The 17,991-nt window shown below is 39.9% G+C and overlaps 1 protein-coding gene across 9 annotated transcripts in view; it reads right to left on the reverse strand.

Annotated features, from left to right (window-relative positions):
- Positions 1 to 17,991, reverse strand: part of Kif2a (kinesin family member 2A) — a 63,360-nt gene that overhangs the window by 26,758 nt on the left and 18,611 nt on the right. For 4 of the 9 annotated variants that reach the window (NM_001378938.1, NM_001378937.1, XM_030247166.1 and 1 more), the window contains exons 2-6: positions 8,095 to 8,189; positions 7,410 to 7,526; positions 4,285 to 4,339; positions 2,257 to 2,322; positions 1,516 to 1,616 (exon numbers count right to left, since the gene is read on the reverse strand). In NM_001378938.1, coding sequence (NP_001365867.1) covers positions 1,516 to 1,616; positions 2,257 to 2,322; positions 4,285 to 4,339; positions 7,410 to 7,526; positions 8,095 to 8,189 — 434 coding nt within the window. Of the gene's footprint in view, positions 1 to 1,515; positions 1,617 to 2,199; positions 2,323 to 4,284; positions 4,340 to 7,409; positions 7,527 to 8,094; positions 8,190 to 10,993; positions 11,377 to 17,991 lie in introns of all 9 variants that reach the window. The other 5 variants (NM_001378939.1, NM_008442.2, NM_001374727.1 and 2 more) reach the window with 3 other exon arrangements.

Genomic DNA, 17,991 nt, shown 5'->3' on the forward strand with positions numbered 1-17,991 from the left:
CTCTAAGATAGACAAGATGTAACAAAACAATAAAAGTCAATATGATACGGAACATAAAGATCATTTGCTATTTTAATATGGATAATGTCATCTGATAAATTGTGTATTGTACAAGCAAACATAATTTGTTTGCTTTTTTGTTTTGAGTCAGGGTTTCATGTAGTCCAGGCTGACCCGGAACTTCTGTCCTCCTGCCTCTCCCTCCTAGGTGCTTGCTAAGCGGCTCTAAACCAAGATAACATTTTAAAGGTTGAAAAAAAAAAAAAAGAAAAAAGAAAAAAAAAAAATCAAGGAATTGAATTCTGACTGCAATTTATTTTAAATTCAACATTGGTTTCATTTAAATTATAAAAAGCCACAGTCATGCCTTCCTGCAATGAAAAAAATCACTAATCCTCAAGTCAGGTTTTTCTATTCATACTCTGACTACACTGAAGATTTTTAAACTGTCAATAAAATGTATCTTTAGCTCATCTCTATAAAAGGACAGCAACCCGCCAGGTAGGAAGCAGAATGTGAAGCAGGAATTAAGAGCTCACTGGGGTGTTTAAGTATTATGAGGTTCCCCCAAGAAGCGGCAGGTGGCACTTAACGCTACGCTAAGTGTCAATAAACTTACTAGTCTTCTGGAATCAGTCTCAGGTAAACCTAAGCTGTTTCACACTATGTAGCTATGAAGCCGTGAACTTCAAATCTCCCTGCCCTTACCAATTCAAGTGCTGGGAATACACTCGCTGCACTATCACACCTAGCTCTCTAGTATTTACTTCAGTAGATAGTCTTAGGTAACTTTAAGGTGTAAAACGACGTTTTCAGGTTGAATACTATGTCAGGTTTATAATTCTAAAATAAAACATAGGAACTGTGCTCAACACAATTAAGGGTACTTGAAAATACTATTAAAAAAACAGCTTGATGCTTTACATTATACAGGAAACATTGTATGATTAAATAGAAACAAAACAAATAATAAACATGATACAGATGATAATTTTTAATATGTAAAGATTTTCCAGCTACTAAATATTTGCTAACAACCAAAGAGAATGAAAGAAGAGCACAATAGAGACCCATTTGCTGTATCTACAATAAATCAAAATACAAAATTGTCCAATTTCACCATACCTAGTTGAACCAAGATACGTCCAAACAATTTTAAATTTATATCTATTGTGGGTAGTTTTCCAAAGCTTTCTATTTTCATGCAGATCTTTCTAAATAAAAGCCTACAGGTTTTCAATATTATAACACATAATTTATGATTCTACACACAAATGCTTACTTTCAAGAAGATAACCAATTTTAGGGCTAACACATAATACTAAACTATAACAATAAGTGAATGCAATGAAAAATCTGTAGCAATAATTTATTTAAAAACTTTACATTATTCTTATATATCAACTTAAGGAATTCCTTAAACTTATTTTAAAATCAACTATTTTCACTGATATAACCTAATCTTTTTTCCAATCAATCAATCAATAAATAAAATTATGAAGTCACGTTACAAACCTGGGCTCTTTTTTCTCTAAGTTCTTGCTGTTGCAATCTCCTTTTTTCTCGTTTTTCTTGCAATTTTTCTACTTCTTTCACACAATTGGATTTTCTACGTGCTAAAAGGAAAAAGATGAGCTGAAGCAGAGTTTTCTATTTATATAATTACACTCAACATATAGATATTTCATGAGTAATTGCAGCGCACATGCGCGCGCGCGCACACACACACAGTTCACAATGATGAAGCATGGCAAACACCTAGGTGAATTGTACTTATTGCTGCTGCTTTAACAAAAGCAAGAACAGGACATTAAACAGATGAGTCAAGAGAAATGACTCGAACACACTGATACATGTCATCTCTTGGTTTAGGATCACAGACCTTCGAATTGAAATGATCAAGAAGTATAATTTTCTTCTAAAAGTCAAAAAATAAAACAAAACAAAAACAAAAAAAGAAAAAGAAAAAACCTAGCCAGAATTTTAAGTTCAAAACAATTGTTATAACCTTACACAAAATGTTATATATCTCCAATTAACTGACTAAAGTACTAAACACAAATTAAAATTTGTTGGCAAAATGCAATCTTTATCCAAGTTTGTATTGGATTGCTTACTACATAGGAACTTGTAAGGCTGACCAAGAGAGACTACATGTATGCCTAAAATGACTGAGTCCTTGATACAGTATTTACATACAAGGAGGGCCAAACTCCTTTTTTGCAGCTTGAACTGGAGATATATCTGAAACGCTACCATTCTGTTGTGCAGAAGACGATTGCTCAGGAAGCTGACTAGGCCGTGCGCGTGCTGAACCAACCACTAGAAAACAAAGTTAATTCAGGAAGTTAAAAGCTAACCATGGTAAAAGAAAAAGACCTCCCCATATCAAATCTGATACACAAATTGTACCCTCATGCCAGGCACAATGGCTCATACCTATACCCAGCACTTGGTAGGCTGAGGCAGGACAATCAATACATGGTTGAGACCAGCATAGGTAATAATGAGACCCTGCCTGAAAAATGCAATAAATGCTGGGAGGTAGTGGCACACACCTTTAAACCCAGCACTCGTGAGGCTGAGGCACGTGGATCTTGTTGAGTTCGAGGACAGCCAGATCTACAAAGTGAAACAGAAAAGCCCTATCTCAAATGAACAAAAAAAAAAAAAAAAAAAAAAAAAATCAATCAATCAATCATTTAAATAAATTACATTTAGCAAACTGCCAACCTTTCTACAAATGGTCTTAAAGCTACCAAAAGTAGTCAATCTACTCAATAAATTGACACAACTAAAAGATATTTTTAAAGTAATATTTCAATCAAGAAAGAGGCAGGCAGATCTCTTAGTTTGTGGTCAACACAGATTTCATAATAAGTTACAAATAATAGTCTTAAAATGCAAACAAAAACTGGTGTGATTTTGGCTACAAAACTAAATACCTAAAACCCATCTTAAAATTCCAGAGTGTAAACATTCCCTAGACTATAGTGCAATATAAAAGCATTCTCATTTTTAAAATAAATACACAATTCAGATACACAGAAATCAAGTGTAAAAGTCCTTCCAATCTTTCTGACAGTCCATTCTTTTCTCCCCAATATACAAATCCTCAGTAGAGTATCTATCTCCCCACTGTAGAGGTCATAACAATGCAAAAGGGACTTAAATATAAACAGAAAGCTCGGTGAGGTGGTGCACATGAATAGCAGTACTTTTCAGAGTCACAAAGACCAGGAACTCAAGACCATTCTCCGATGTCTATCAAGTTCAAGACAAACCTGGGCTAAAGAGAACCTGTCTCAAACGCACCCAGGCTCAGAATATTTACCACGTTACATAAATTCTTAAACGATCTGAAGGGTAGTGATGAAAGGGCTTTCTCCTCTCTACTTCTTTCTCTGGTGATTCCGGCCCATCTTGTACCACTATCCATGCATACAGAGAGATACAACTGTATCGTGGTTCTGAACTAATGAACAGTAAGAGAAGCTAGTTTTGTCTATTTATCTTGGCTGTGAAACTCCAAGTCAACTATAATTTATGCTCATTTAAACTTTCTTTTAGCCAGGCGTGGTGGTGCACGCCTTTAATCCCAGCACTTGGGAGGCAGAGGCAGGCAGATTTCTGAGTTCGAGGCCAGCCTGGTCTACAAAGTGAGTTCCAGGACAGCCAGGGTTATACAGAGAAACCCTGTCTCGAAAAACCAAAATAAATAAAATAAAAAAAAAAACTTTCTTTTGCCAACTCCAAAGTTAACCATTAAACTTTCTCAAAGTCTTAGTCAGAAACGACGTTCAAGCCAGTGATAATGAAATCCACCTGTGACACCATCACCACCTGAACCCCTCCTCATTCTTTCTTTAATGCCCTGCTCGATTTTCCAAAATTGAGTAAGTTGAATAAACAGTACATATTTGCCGAGTCTCTAGTCACCACATATTTAAATTGTTTTTGATTTGTTTTATTGAGTCTTGCTTTGTAGCCCTATTAACCTAGAATCCCCTATGTAGACTAGATTAGTTTCTAACTTGTAGGGATCTTCCTGCCTTGGCCTCCTGAGTACTCAAATTATAGGCATGCCTCACCATGAGTAGTTCGTAGTTCTTAAACTAGAGAAAGATTATTAATACTACTGAGATATTAGGAAATCAGGAACACTAATGTTAAAATTAGCCACGTACAAATGCCAAGGGTAATAATAACTTCTGATGTACCTTATCAAAGCCTTATCAAAGCTAAAAAGTCAGTATTACAGCTTCAGGGATAGTTTTACTTTACCTCTATTATCTCTCGGGGGAGGGTCATTCTTAACAGCTGCCACAGTCCGCCGGTTCTACAGAAAAAAAAAAAACAGCATTTACTCATCTCTTCCCCCCTCATCCCTCACCTCGGAATCATCAACCAAGTATCATCACCCTGGCTACTTTTAATTAAATGAAAGCAAACAGACAATAGTAACATAAAACCAAATGGAAAAAACTATAAATAAAAAAAAATGCTAATTCATCAATAGCCAATGTCTTTTAGGAGGTTTATATATCCAAATTTCTCATATATTAAGGAATATGAGAAAGATTTTGCTCCAAAGACCTTATTCATCTCAGTTTCACACAACTCTACAGAATCATTATTTTCTTAATTCCAAGCTCAGGTCAAATGTAGAAATCCCATTTAAAAAGTTCCGTGATACAATTTTTCATCATTACTCAGAAATGAACACACCAACACACACACACACACACACACACACACACACACACACACACACACACACACACACCACAGAGTGTAGGGAGAAAGAGAGGTGGAAGAAGGAAAACTTTGTAGTTTTGCTTCTCAGGCTATAGAGATAATCATTGAAGCACACTGGAAGGTCCTCTGATGCTCAGGTTTGATCCTCTACAATCAGAGCAGATGTCAGAAGCCATTTTTATTGCGACTGCCATTTCAGAAGAGAATCTGAAGTGAGGCTAAGTAACTATACCATATTCTCTCTTGTCAAATCTATGTACAGGTTGGGGGATCTCTTATCTGAAAAGCACTAGACCAGAAATCTCCGCACTTGTTCGCATCTTAGAGTGTTTGTGTATGTGCTCACATGTGTGTCAAGTCAGGTATTTTGGTGATAGGACTCAACTTTAAATGCACATTCATTTATGTTCCGTATATACCTTGAATACACAGAGCCTAAAGACTCGTGTGTGTGTGTGTGTGTGTGTGTGTGTGTGTGTAACCCAGGAGGGCATCTGGCATCTGATGTCATGTTCTACCTTACTCCTAGAGTCAGGGTTTCTCACTTGAACCTGGAACTAGGCTGACAGCCAGCAAGCCCCAGCAATCCTTCCATCTGCCTCCCATGGAGCTGCAGTTACAAGGGTCAGAACACACAGCAGCTTTTTCTACTTAGTTATGTGAACTGAAATCCAATGACAGCAGTGGAGGTGCTCTTACTCAGAGATCTCCAACTTCCCTGAAGATCATTTTGTGTAATATTTCTGACGCAGCTTCATTTTGATTGAAATTCATCACATATGTGGGATTTCTTTTCTGTGATCTAATGTTTATTCTCAAAAAGAAAAAAAAATTGCATTTGGAGGCTGGCAAGATGGTTCAGCGGGTAAAGTCACTTTCTGCAAAAGTCTAAAGGGATGGAGTCAATCCTATCCCCACAAAAAATAGTCAGATGTGGTGGTGTGTTCCTTCAATCCCAACACTCCTACAGCAAGACAGAGAGTCCAGAGCATACAAGGTAGGAGGTGAGAACTAACGACTGACAGTGGTCCTCTGAGAGCCGCCTGAATGGCGGCATGCACACACCTATGTTCACACAAAATAATAAATAAAAATGAAAACCATGGATTCTGGAGCATCTTTGCTCTCGGATGGAGGGACTGGTGGTAAATAACATCTTTGGATCTAAGGAGGTAATCAGTATTGATTCCTTTATTCAGATCAAGTGTCAAATTACTATGAAACAAACATGGCCAGTTATCCAAAAAAGATTTCATTACAGGTTTCAAAGACTTGACTACTGCAGAGATTAAGGCAACCAACTCATTTCCTATTTATACAGATACTAAGAGTGAATTCACTTAAAAAACAAACGCACAGCAAATAATTTAGTTATATTCAATCACACATTCAAATTAGATTAGGTATTATTTGGAGAGTGTTATTATCTCCCAAAGTGGAGCCCAGAAACCAGTATTTTTAAACTTCAGCAAGTAATTTGAAAGGAAAGCAAAGGTTAACCACACCCTAAGGCCTGGAGGTATATGAGAGTACAGTGGTAGGAGGCCAAGACAAGGGAGAATTATTGGGCTTGAATTTAACATGGACTGGGAAGTGGCAGATAAAACTATGCCAAGACATGAAGGCTATGAAGCTGTCTATGGAAACACTCCATGCATATTAAGGACCTTATGCAGTAACTCTCACTTTGCTTGTTATACAAACAGAAGCGCTGATTTACACTCACATATGTAATTTCAAAACAGAATAGATGGTTAAGTCTCTATAATACATCTGCATGTTTATGCATGTTTTCCTTGTAAAATATGGATTTCCTATAGACTTGCAAGCCAGGTCAAACTCATCTGTGTATTCCAACACAGTGCCTGCACAAGGCAGAAGTCAGTAGATGCCATTTAATCAAACGTTTAGAGTCCAGGTTCAACAACTTGGCAGGACTCTCTGGTTGTTTCATGCACTCTACTAACAGGCCAGAGTTTCAAGAGAAGGAAGCAGAGCTGCCTTTAATGGATCTTTGCTTTGCAGAGCTACAGCTGCTACGGAGGACGCAGCATTACTCTAAGGTTTCTCCTCAACAACAACACACAGGTAGGCAAACTACGCTTACCATCATTTCTCGTCACTTTAAAATTAGAAATCTGAATTTTGTTTGTTTGTTTGTTTTATTTTTGTTTTTTTCGAGACAGGGTTTCTCTGTGTAGTCCTGGCTGTCCTGGAACTCACTGTGTAAACCAGGCTGGCCTCGAACTCATAAATTCGCCTGCCTCTTCCCCCCAAGTGCTGGGATTAAAGGCGTGCGCCATCACGCCCAGTGAAACCAGAATATTTATTATTCTTAATAAAAAGCTATCTTGTCAGTAAGTGTTCATTCAACACTGACAAGAAAATAGCTTTTACTCATCTCTCCAGAGAAGCTATCAGTGTCAAAAAAATTCTAATTAGACAAGATATTTCATGATCTGATCTAAAGAATGTCCTGAATTGTGAACTGGACAACCTGATTTATGAAGGCACATGACCTGCACTGATACAGATGGTGGAAAAAACTTTTTAAAAATGAACCAATCAATACATAACACATACTATACATATTCTTCATCATCTACCAGCATCAATCAGCACGCACACATGCGCACTCGCCCCTAACTGACCTTTACAATTTTGTTAACTTTTGAGGATGACGAGGGTGGAGGTAGTTCTGGACTGGGCTCAATATCTTCATCAGGTACAAGGTCAGGGTTAAGTGAAAAGATGCTCTCCAAGTCAATCTGTATAAACAAACACATGCACGTTATAGAGCGAATGACCTCACCTAAGCTCCACACACTTGGTAAAAGAGACTGTTCAGAACAACAGTCCACATAGAGTCTATACTTCATTTTAAGAACTGTTAGTAATCCGTGTCCTTCAAAACTACACAACTGTTACTTATATATGGCAACTTTCAAGTTCTGTGCCCTGAGCTAATGGACAGATGATGCATAGAGAGCAGACATTTCCTTTGAGCTAATTTTTACAATGCATTAAAAAAAATGTTTTTAATATATAGGTGTTTTGCCTGCGTGAATGTCTGTATACCACATGCATATTTGGTGCCCTAAAACACTAGAAAAGTGTTGAATCCCCTGGGACTATTTACAGATGTCTGTGAACCACCATGCTGGGGCTGGAAATTAAACCAGGGTTCTCCATTAGTCTCACCCATTGATCATCTCTCCAATTTCTATTTGTAAGCTCTTAAAGGAGAGAATATCTACATCATATAAAATTAATGGGTCTATGTTTTGTTTGTATTCAGAATCTTGACTAGAAATGATGTTTATTTAGCAACTGTACCTCTTTGCCTTTCGTATCTCCATTTTCTATCCACTCAACAGTTACACTTTCATTATCTTCATTTAAAGATGTTACCATTGCTTGGTGTATTCGGCCTAAGTAGGAAAAAACATATTTTAAAAGCAATAAATGATAGCATTCTTAAGATATGGTTAACTACATACAACTTAGCAATTTGCATACACACATATATGCACATAACATAGTCATGTATGTATGATCTTACCATCCTTACAAAGAATTTTTACAAAAATAAACTTTGTCCATTAGGTTCATAACATCAAGTCCAGAAACTCAGAATATTTGTTAAGAACAAAGTCTCCCTGAAAAATGGTCACATTGACAGCTAAGCCTTTATACACATCTGTTGGAATCTACTTCTACAGAAGACCAGCTGAAACAACTAGCCTTGTGGGACTGAGCAATTACTAGGTTCTCGGACTTCCATTCACACTTGACCATTGTTGGGGAGTTGGACTACAGACTGTAAGTCATCATAATAAACTCCCTCAATATAGAGCTATTCCATATGGTTGGTGACTCTAGAGAACCCTGACTAATACAGCAACTGATACACTGATGGAGACAGGGTATTTGAATTTACTGTGCAGCTGAGTATGACTCTGAATATCTGATCTCCAGTTTCCCAGTCGTGCTTCTTAAGTGCTAGGATTACAGAAATATGCACACCACATTTGGTTTTTGTTATTTTTTAAACACACACAAACTGCTGCTTCCACCACACACACACACACACAAGCTAGGCTGTTCATTTTATCAGTTCCACAGACAGCATGATTTAGCTACTCCTTTACTGAGTGTAATTAAGGGTTACAGAGACAGCACACCAGTTAAGAGCACTTGCAGCACCCATAGCAGGTGGCTCCAAACTGTAACTCCAACTCCAGACAACTTTGTAAGTGCTCATGTGTGTGTGAGTCACACACACACACACAAAAGATAAACACAACAAACTGCCTTCCACTTAGGTTTCCAACCGCAAGACTTTATTCTTCTCTATGGTCAATACTAAGCATTAATTCTAATTCTACTACTTGGTTGTAGCTATCGCTGTCTTGTTACAACTCTGGTTCACTCAGTGAGTCATTCACACAGAAAGACATGGAAACAGGGGGAGGTGACTTGTTGGGAAGAGTGATTTAACAGTAGAGGAGGATGACAGCAAAGTAGAAGGGATGTGTAAGAGAATGAACAAAATCCACTGTATGGATGTATGAAGCTACCAAAAGACAAAAACAGCCAAAGACAGATTTGCATCACTGTATGATATGACTGTAATACTCTCTCAACTAGTGTCCATTTCTGACCATTTTTCCCTCCATTCTGTTCTCCACACATTAACCACCATGATTTTGGTTTAAACTTAATTATAGCTGAGTATAGCAGTGCATGTTTGTAGTATCAGCACTAGGGAAACTGACACACAGGGATTACTGCAAGTCTGAGAACAGCCTGAGCTCCAGGTCAGATAGGAACTTATTTCAAAACAAAACAAAAACAAAACAAAAATAAACAGGAAGGCTGGAGCACTTGCTGTATAAGCCGAAGAACCTGAGTTCAAATCCCTAGAACTCATATAAAAAGCAAAGTATGGTCATGTACCTGTGAACCTAACACTGTTGGCCATGGAGTGGTAGCAGGCTTGCTGGATCCAAGCTCAGGTCCAGGCTGAGACCCTGTCTTTGGGGAATCAAGTGGAGGGAGGGTGAAATCGTCTCCACTTTCTTTACACTACCAAATAAATCACCAACTCTACTGGGTGGCATACACACGTACACAAATCCTCACACACGCACACATGCACAGAGTCACATTTTTGCTCAAAAGTCTTTCAACAGTGCCCATTCGGAGTAAAGGACAAAATGTTAGTCTATCAATTAACTAACTAATAAAACAGCATCTTACTGTTACCCTGGCTAGCCTGGAACTTGCTATGCAGACCAGGTGGGCCTCAAACTCAGTTTATCTTCTTGCCTCTGCCTCCCAAGTGCTGGTATTAAAGGCTTGCACCATCATGCCCAGCCAATAACTCTTTTAATAACCACCTCCCCCTTAAAAAAACTACCTGATCTTATAACCTCTAACTTCATTTATCCCTTACTAGAGTGACTACTGACTGATCTCATCTCAGACAATACTGTCTCTATTATCTCTCCTCTGAAAAACGCTAAGTGAAGGACTTAAACGTCAGCGGTGTGAAAACAACTGAGTAGGCGTTGCCATTCTCTCCCAGTGGGCACTAGAGCGGAAGCAGGACTCCCAGATGGAGAGAGACAATCACTATGAAATAATGGGGAGAACCAAAACAGACAAGTTGAGAAAGAATGGTTGGAGGAGATGGCTCAGCATGTTAAGGCACTTGCCACCAAGTCTGATGCCCTGAGCTCGTGAGCTTGATTCCTGGGATCCACATGATAGAAGGAAAGACGCAACTCCCACAAGTTGCCTCCCCCATACACAAATATACTAAATGCAATTTTTTTTAACATCCTCATTTCAATCAGAGGAAATGAGGTAAATAACTAGAGAAGGATGCATCAACTGGGTCCTCTGAGAGACATAGTAAGAAAAGATTAGACGAGATTTACTGTAACATAAGAGGAAGAGAAAGACTGGCATGGAAAGCCATGTTGGAAATCTGACACCTGTGAAGCCAAGGTTGTTGACATGATGCAGCAGCAACAAGCAGAGGAAGCCTCAGACCTCCCCACAGAGCAAACAGGACTGTGCTCAATGCAGTTTGGGGCTTTACACTAGAGGAGTCCTGCCCTGGGTTAAACAGGCACACTAGCTACCTATGTGTATTAGTCAGGGTTCTCTAGAGTCACAGAACTTATGAATAGTCTCTATATAGTAAAGGAATTTATTGACGACTTACAGTCTGCAGTCCAATTCCCAACAATGGTTCAGTAGTAGCTGTGAATGGAAGTCCAAGGATCTAGCAGTTACTCAGTCCCACAAGGCAAGCATGCGATGACCTTGAACTCGAAGATCTCCCTGTCTTAATCTTCTGGAATCCAAAGCCTCTATGCCTCAAGATCTCCATACCAAGATCCAGATCAGAAACTTCTATCTCCCAGCCTCCAGAATAGGGTCACTGGTGAGCCTTCCAATTCTGGATTGTAGTTCATTCCAAATATAGTCAAGTTGACAACCAGGAATAGCCACTACACCATGTTTCCCATTAAATGTTCAGTACTCAGCCAAAAGATAAGGACTGTGGAGCTTCTGATAAGCTCAGGTCGTCAGTTAACTGTTCTCCTGCAATGGAAGAAGGTCTTCCTTAGTGATGCCAAAGCAGTGTGCCTACTACATCTAACAAGATCATGAAAACAGAAAATGAGTTGAACCAGAAGTGACAATGGAGAATGGTCTCAAGAGTGACATGAGAAGTCATCCTGGGGCAAACCTAGTCGCCATCAGCCTGGGACGATCTATCACTGCTTTATCAAACCTGAGTACAGGCTGACCCAGCAGCTACCCTTGCCCCTACCATCCCTGGCAATCTCATAAAATAATAACCATTAATCATAGTAACAAGTTTTGGGAAAGGTAAGAGACATTGTCAGTGTTCCATCAACAACAAGAAAGGAAACAACCTGGGCCCCAGGAAAGTATGTCTGGATACCAGATACCCTGATGAAAAAACCCCACCCTGATGGGCACAGTGGCCACTCAGAAATCAGAGGCAGGAAGACTACAACTGAGACCTATAGAGCAAGTTCCAGGTTAGTCTGAACTGTATGTATGTAGCAAGAACTTGTCTTAGAGCAAGATAACAAAGAACAACCAGCAGGAAGTGGAGAGGCTATGGTAGGGGCAGAGGAGTATGACTGGGTCTGTAAAATTATGCCATGATGAACACAACTGAAAATGGAATACACATGCCATTAAAAATATTCCTACTGCTTACCATTCCTACTGCACCATTTCCACATCCCAAGTTTTTTTTTTTTTTTTTGGTTTTTCGAGACAGGGTTTCTCTGTATAGCCCTGGCTGTCCTGGAACTCACTTTGTAGACCAGGCTGGCCTCGAACTCAGAAATCCGCCTGCCTCTGCCTTCCAAGTGCTGGGATTAAAGGCGTGCGCCACCACGCCTGGCTCCACATCCCAAGTTTTAAGAGGGGCTTCTACACTAATAACTAGGTGTGATGAAATATAAAGCAAAATATGAAGTATTCATACAATAAATCACAGTGGCAAAGTCTTGAACCTCTAGAAACAGCCTACACTGATTGGCAATAAAGAGAAAATAAAGAAAATCAAGAACACCCAGCATGAGCTGGTTTCAAGTCACTGGGACATCTGAAACCCCAATTGCCAAGGCAGAGATGCAGAAAGCCTTAAAATACTAAACAGCCAGGTGGGGACTAGAGAGATGGCTCTGCACCCATATGGTGGTTTACAACCATCTGGAACTCCCGTTCCAGGGGAGCTAATACCTTTTTCTAGCCTCCAAAGACACCAGGCATGCAAGTTGCCCTCAGACATACATGCAGGCAAAGTACGCATTAAAAAAAAATTTAATGCATAAATCTAGTTTAAAACAAAACAAAACCAACCAGATCCACCAGCTAACACTAAACTCTAGAGAAAGTAAAATGTAGCAAGATGAGGTGATATTTGCTTTTTGCCACATGACCAGATTAACTGGAAACCATGCAATCTGAAGCTTTCATCACTTTTACCAACACATACCTCTAAGAACAAACTTTTTTATAATTATCTCTTTTGTATAAACTTTTTCAGCAGACTGAGATCACTTAAGACAGTTTCTTATGTTTTCTTCAAAAGTATAACACACCCGTTCATATTCATGTCCTAAATCTCTGGGTACTTGGTGTATATGGTAACCAACTTCCTTTCCTGTCCTTATGAAAAACAACTTGTTCAGCACCATTTCCTATAAAGCACTTTCTCGGGCTATCTGCAACACCACTTCCTCATAGTTGAAGCACACAAGCATGACTTGACTTCCTTATCTCTGAATCCAAGGTACACAGTTGTAATGGTTTGTATATGCTCGGGCCAGGGAGTGGCACTGTTAGAAGGTATGGCCCTGTTGGAGTGGGTGCCGCCTTGTTGGAATAGGTGTCACTGTGGGTGTGGACTTTAAGACCCTCATCCTTGCTGCCTGGAAGCCAGTATTCTGCTAGCAGTCTTCAGATGAAGACGTAGAACTCTCAGCTCTGCTTGTACCATGCCTGCCTGGATGCTGTCATGCTCCAGCCTTGATGATAATGGACTGAACCTCTGAACCTGTAAACCAGCCCCAATTAAATGTTGTCCTTACAAGAGTTGCCTTGATCATAGTGTCTCTTCACAGCAGTAAAACCCTAACTAAGACAATTGTCATGAGAGCTTTACTTTACTCTAAAACAGTCTCTCCCACCTAACTGCTCTTAAGAGTTTGTCTTGGCCTTTTTGCTTGCTTGTATAGTTTTCCCATTCCAAAAAGTAAATTAATAGCATCAAACTATTACAGAATCTGGTTGTAAATGAACTGAATATTATTTTGGACATAGGTCAACAATCCTCCTTTCTCACAGCAACTGTATTAAAATTTGATATCAGTTACCCTGGCCTCCTAAAGTCATTTAAAATGCTTTATTACGTTTTATTTGTGTTTATGCATGAAAATCCACACATGCCACAACGCCCATGTGGAGTGAGAGGACAACTTGCAGGAGCCTGTTTTCTGCTTCTACCACGTAGATCTCAGAGATCAAACTCAGCTGTTAGGTGTGGCAGCAGACACCTTTACCCACTGAGGCATCTCAGAAACTCTCAGAATGACTTATAACGGCAGATCTCTTTCCTAGCCTCTGGAATTAAATGGGCTTGGTAGGTGATGGTAGGAAATCAAGAGGTTCAAGGTCATCCTTGGCTATAGCCAAGTTAGAGGTCAAGCCTCTATGTAACACCCAATCTCCAAACAAAACCTAGAATTAAAAAAAAAAAAAAAAGCCACCGGGCATGGTGGCGCACGCCTTTAGTCCCAGCACTCAGGAGGCAGAGGCAGGAGGATTTCTGAGTTCGAAGCCAGCCTGGTCTACAAAGTGAGTTCCAGGACAGCCAGGGCTATACAGAGAAACCCTGACATAGAAACATTTCTTAAATTGTCAATGCACGGCAATTCTTTGGATAGTCTGTTTATGAGTTCTAAAAGTATGATGACGACTAAAGAGATAAAAGTAACAAATAATTGGTATGGATTTCCTAGTGCACAGGAGACGAATACCTTGACTTTTCAGCATTCGATCTCTTGGACTGCTTCCTTTGAGAAAAAAATTCTACAAACTTAGCCAGGAAAAACAAATCTGGAGCAACTTTCAATCAAATCAGTTATTCAATGAACTTAGTTTTAGGTCAGTTTTTACTTAGAAAAGACCTGCATTTAGAGATGTCAAAGCAATTAACTTTGTTTTGTTTTTCAAGACAGGCTTTCCCTGTGTAGTTCTATCTGTTCTGTAGTGCAGGCAAGCCTCAAACTCAAGATATCTGCCTGCCTCTGCTTCCCAAGTGTCAGGATTAAAGGGTGTACCACCAAGCTTGGCAAAGAAATTAACATTTTAAACAAAAGTATACAAAGAAAAGCTGCATCAATATAATCTGCAGATTGTTGGGTGTATGTGCATTCATTTTTAAAGCTAAATGTCAATGATGTCATGTATGCGTGTGTGTTCATTTTTAAGGCTAAATGACAATGGGGTTACTCGGGAGGCATCCACCTTGTTTTTGTCTCTCACTGGGACCTGGGGCTGTTATGCTAGGCCAGCAAGCTCCAAGGATCTGCCTAGCTCTGCCTTCCCAAAGCTGGGATTGCAAGCTTTTTATGTGGAGCTTTCTATGTGGCTGCTGAGGACTTACTTAAGGCTTATACCAACACAGTAATCACTTTAGTAAATGAGCCATCTTGCCAGCTCCTACTCTTTTATTTAATCCCACCCTTACTATATATTCATTGCAAAGAACCTGAATGTACTGTGTCCATCACCACAATGCCAAACTAATTTCTAAACCAAATACAAAAGGGGTTTTCTAATCATACTGTTAACGTTGGCAAGAAATGTCAAAATGAAAATAGAGAATCAAAGTTCAGAAAATTTTCATCTTAGGTACATGAAGCATCCACAAGTATAGTTGAGCTAAACTTATTATCTCCAAAAAAGCAGGAAGCTAAATACTAGTCATTAGGACAGTGGGTGTTGTAGTCTAAATATAAAATGGTCCCCAACCCTAAGGTTGGTGAAACTACTGGTCCGGGGGCCTCTTCCCTTCCCTTCCCCTCCTGCCTCACACCTTGTCTTTAGTTGAGTCCCTTTGCCCCACATCATCCCTCCCTGTCATAATACTGTCTTACAGAAGCAACAAGGCCTGGTGACCATGGACTGAAACTTTCAAACAGTTAACAAAAAAACAAAACAAAACAAACCCATCTTTCATTATCTCAAGTATTTTGTCACAGTGACACAAAGCTGGCTGCCACTCTTTTTCCATCTAAACTTCACGTGAGAGTCCTGAGAGCTGTCTCCACTATGCAATCACAGCACCAGAACTCCAGTAGGGGCATAAAGTACCCAAGTGCAGTTCAGGCCACAACTCTCAAGAGCATAGGCCAAATCCTTGGTGCTGTCTCCTGTGCAAGCTCTGCAGGTGTGCAGACAACATAAGCACAATGATGACTGCGATCACCTAAATTTCAAATGAAAAGCCACTTGAGAGCCCAGGCAGGAAAGGACTCTAAGGAGAGCCTGTGTTGTGTGAGGACAGCACCTACTAGACCTATGGAAGAGGAATCAGTACTATCTAGACCCTCTGAAAAAGTAGGGCTACCAGCAGCATCCAACACCTGAGAAAGCTGCAGGTAACACCAGTAGCACTGAGAGGAGATGGGTCTTATCCTGGTGCTTTGGGAGCTTTGAAAATGGCTTCCTTGTTGATTTGGGACTATTTTCCCTTTGACTTGCCCACCGTTCTGTCTTGCAAGTGAAGAACGTGTTTGATTTACTGGCTCTGAGTTGGAAGGAGTTAAGGCTGTCAGACTACTGAGATGAGATGGGATTACTGTCCTTATGTGTATGTATAAGGGGCAATGAGCAGTCAGGTGAAGAATGCTATGATCTGAATATGGTTTGTCTTCTCACCTCCCAAGCCCATACTGAGGCTTACTTCCTTAGGCAAAGCATTCAGAGGTAGGGGTCTAGTGGAGGGCGTCCGGGCCCCAAGAAGGGATGTGGGGTGCTAATAAATAATCGAATCCCATCTGTAGGAACTCCCCTCCTCACTTAGCTACTGGAACTGATTATTAAGCAAGTTCAGCTTCTGAACTTCCTTGTCCCCACCTTCCCTTCTATTTTCCCTTCATGCATAAAGTAGTATAGCCTAACAGAACCTGGGCAGATGAATCTACACAATCTTGGCCTTTCACGCCTCCAGAAATGTGGATAAAATAGACCTAATTTTTAGTCAATTCTGTGGTCTTGGTTATTGTATAATAAGAGGGAATATTCAAGTGAAACTTTTTCTAGCAAGGTATACAGGTCCTTAATGCGTTTTTTCAAAGCCTCTAGCACACTTATTTACCACCTTGTTTGGCTTAGTGTTGAATAAGCACTAAAACATTAAAAAAATGTTGGGAGAAAATACAGGGATTGAGCAGAAAGCAGTAACAAAAAACACTGCATATAAATCTAATTTGAGTTTATTTACTGCTCATTGTGTGGCTGGTTTTATGTCAACTTGACAGAAGTGAGAGTTAACTGAAAGGATGGACTCTCAATTGAGAAAATGCCTCCCTAAGATCCTGCTGTAGGGCATCTTCTTAATTAGTGGCTGATGGATGAGGGCTCAATTTGTGGTTTGCTCTGGTGGTGTTTGTATTTTAATTCTGCTTCCTCAAGAGGGGCTGCCCCCAGGAGGAGTGGCTCACCTACACAGGTGAACCTTCACCTCATCCTAACTGATCAAATAAAGGCTAGAACCTGTGATTGGGCAGTAGAAGGGAAAGGTGGGGCTGGAGATCTTACAGAGTGGAGAAAGGGAAGGGAAAGGACTAAGGAAGAAAAGGTGGAAGGAAGATGGGACAGAATCACATGGCCTGGAGAAGCCGCAAGTTATAAGGGACCTCATAGCTGGTAACAGATTAGTGTGGTGGTAGATCTGTCCAACTTAAGTGTACAGTTTATAAATATAATAATTGAGTTGTATGTTTTTTTTACACGGGCTTATTGGGGTTGGAGAGTTACTAGAACAGGCTTAGCCCATTTTGAGTGGTGCCATCCCCTGGGCTGGTGGTCCTTGCTTCTACCAGAAAAAAGGCTGAACACAGTATGAGGAGCAATCTAATAAGCAACACCCTCCATGGCCTCCGCACCAGCTCCTGCCTCCAGGCTCCTGCCCTGTTTGAGTTCCTGTCCTGACTTCCTTCAGTGATAGACTACAATGTTGTGGTGGAAGACAAATTTAAATCCTTTCCTCCCTAACTTGCTTTTGGTCATGGTGTGTCATCACAGCAACAGTAACCCTAAGATATTCACTGACCAAGCATGACGACAGTATTGTTTATACACAAGAGGCTGACTCACTGCATCACCTACACTGCTGAAGCTAGTTAGAATTTGGGTTGATGATTAATACACAAAATTTTCTTCTCTTTTAAATAACTGTACAGTTTCCCCATCAGCATTTTCATATATATCACTTTGAGGAATAGCTCATTGGCCTCCAATGGATCATGCTTATGCACTGCCCAGAAATAGGCTCATATGTTTCTACTGAGAAAGAACCAATAACATTTTCACATATATTAAACTATTCATTCTCAGATGAAATATAACAAAGTCAAAATTCAAGGAGTGTGTGTTGTTGCTGAT

Source organism: Mus musculus, chromosome 13 (genome assembly GCF_000001635.26).
Source record: "Mus musculus strain C57BL/6J chromosome 13, GRCm38.p6 C57BL/6J".
In the NCBI taxonomy this organism is placed as follows: domain Eukaryota; kingdom Metazoa; phylum Chordata; class Mammalia; order Rodentia; family Muridae; genus Mus; species Mus musculus.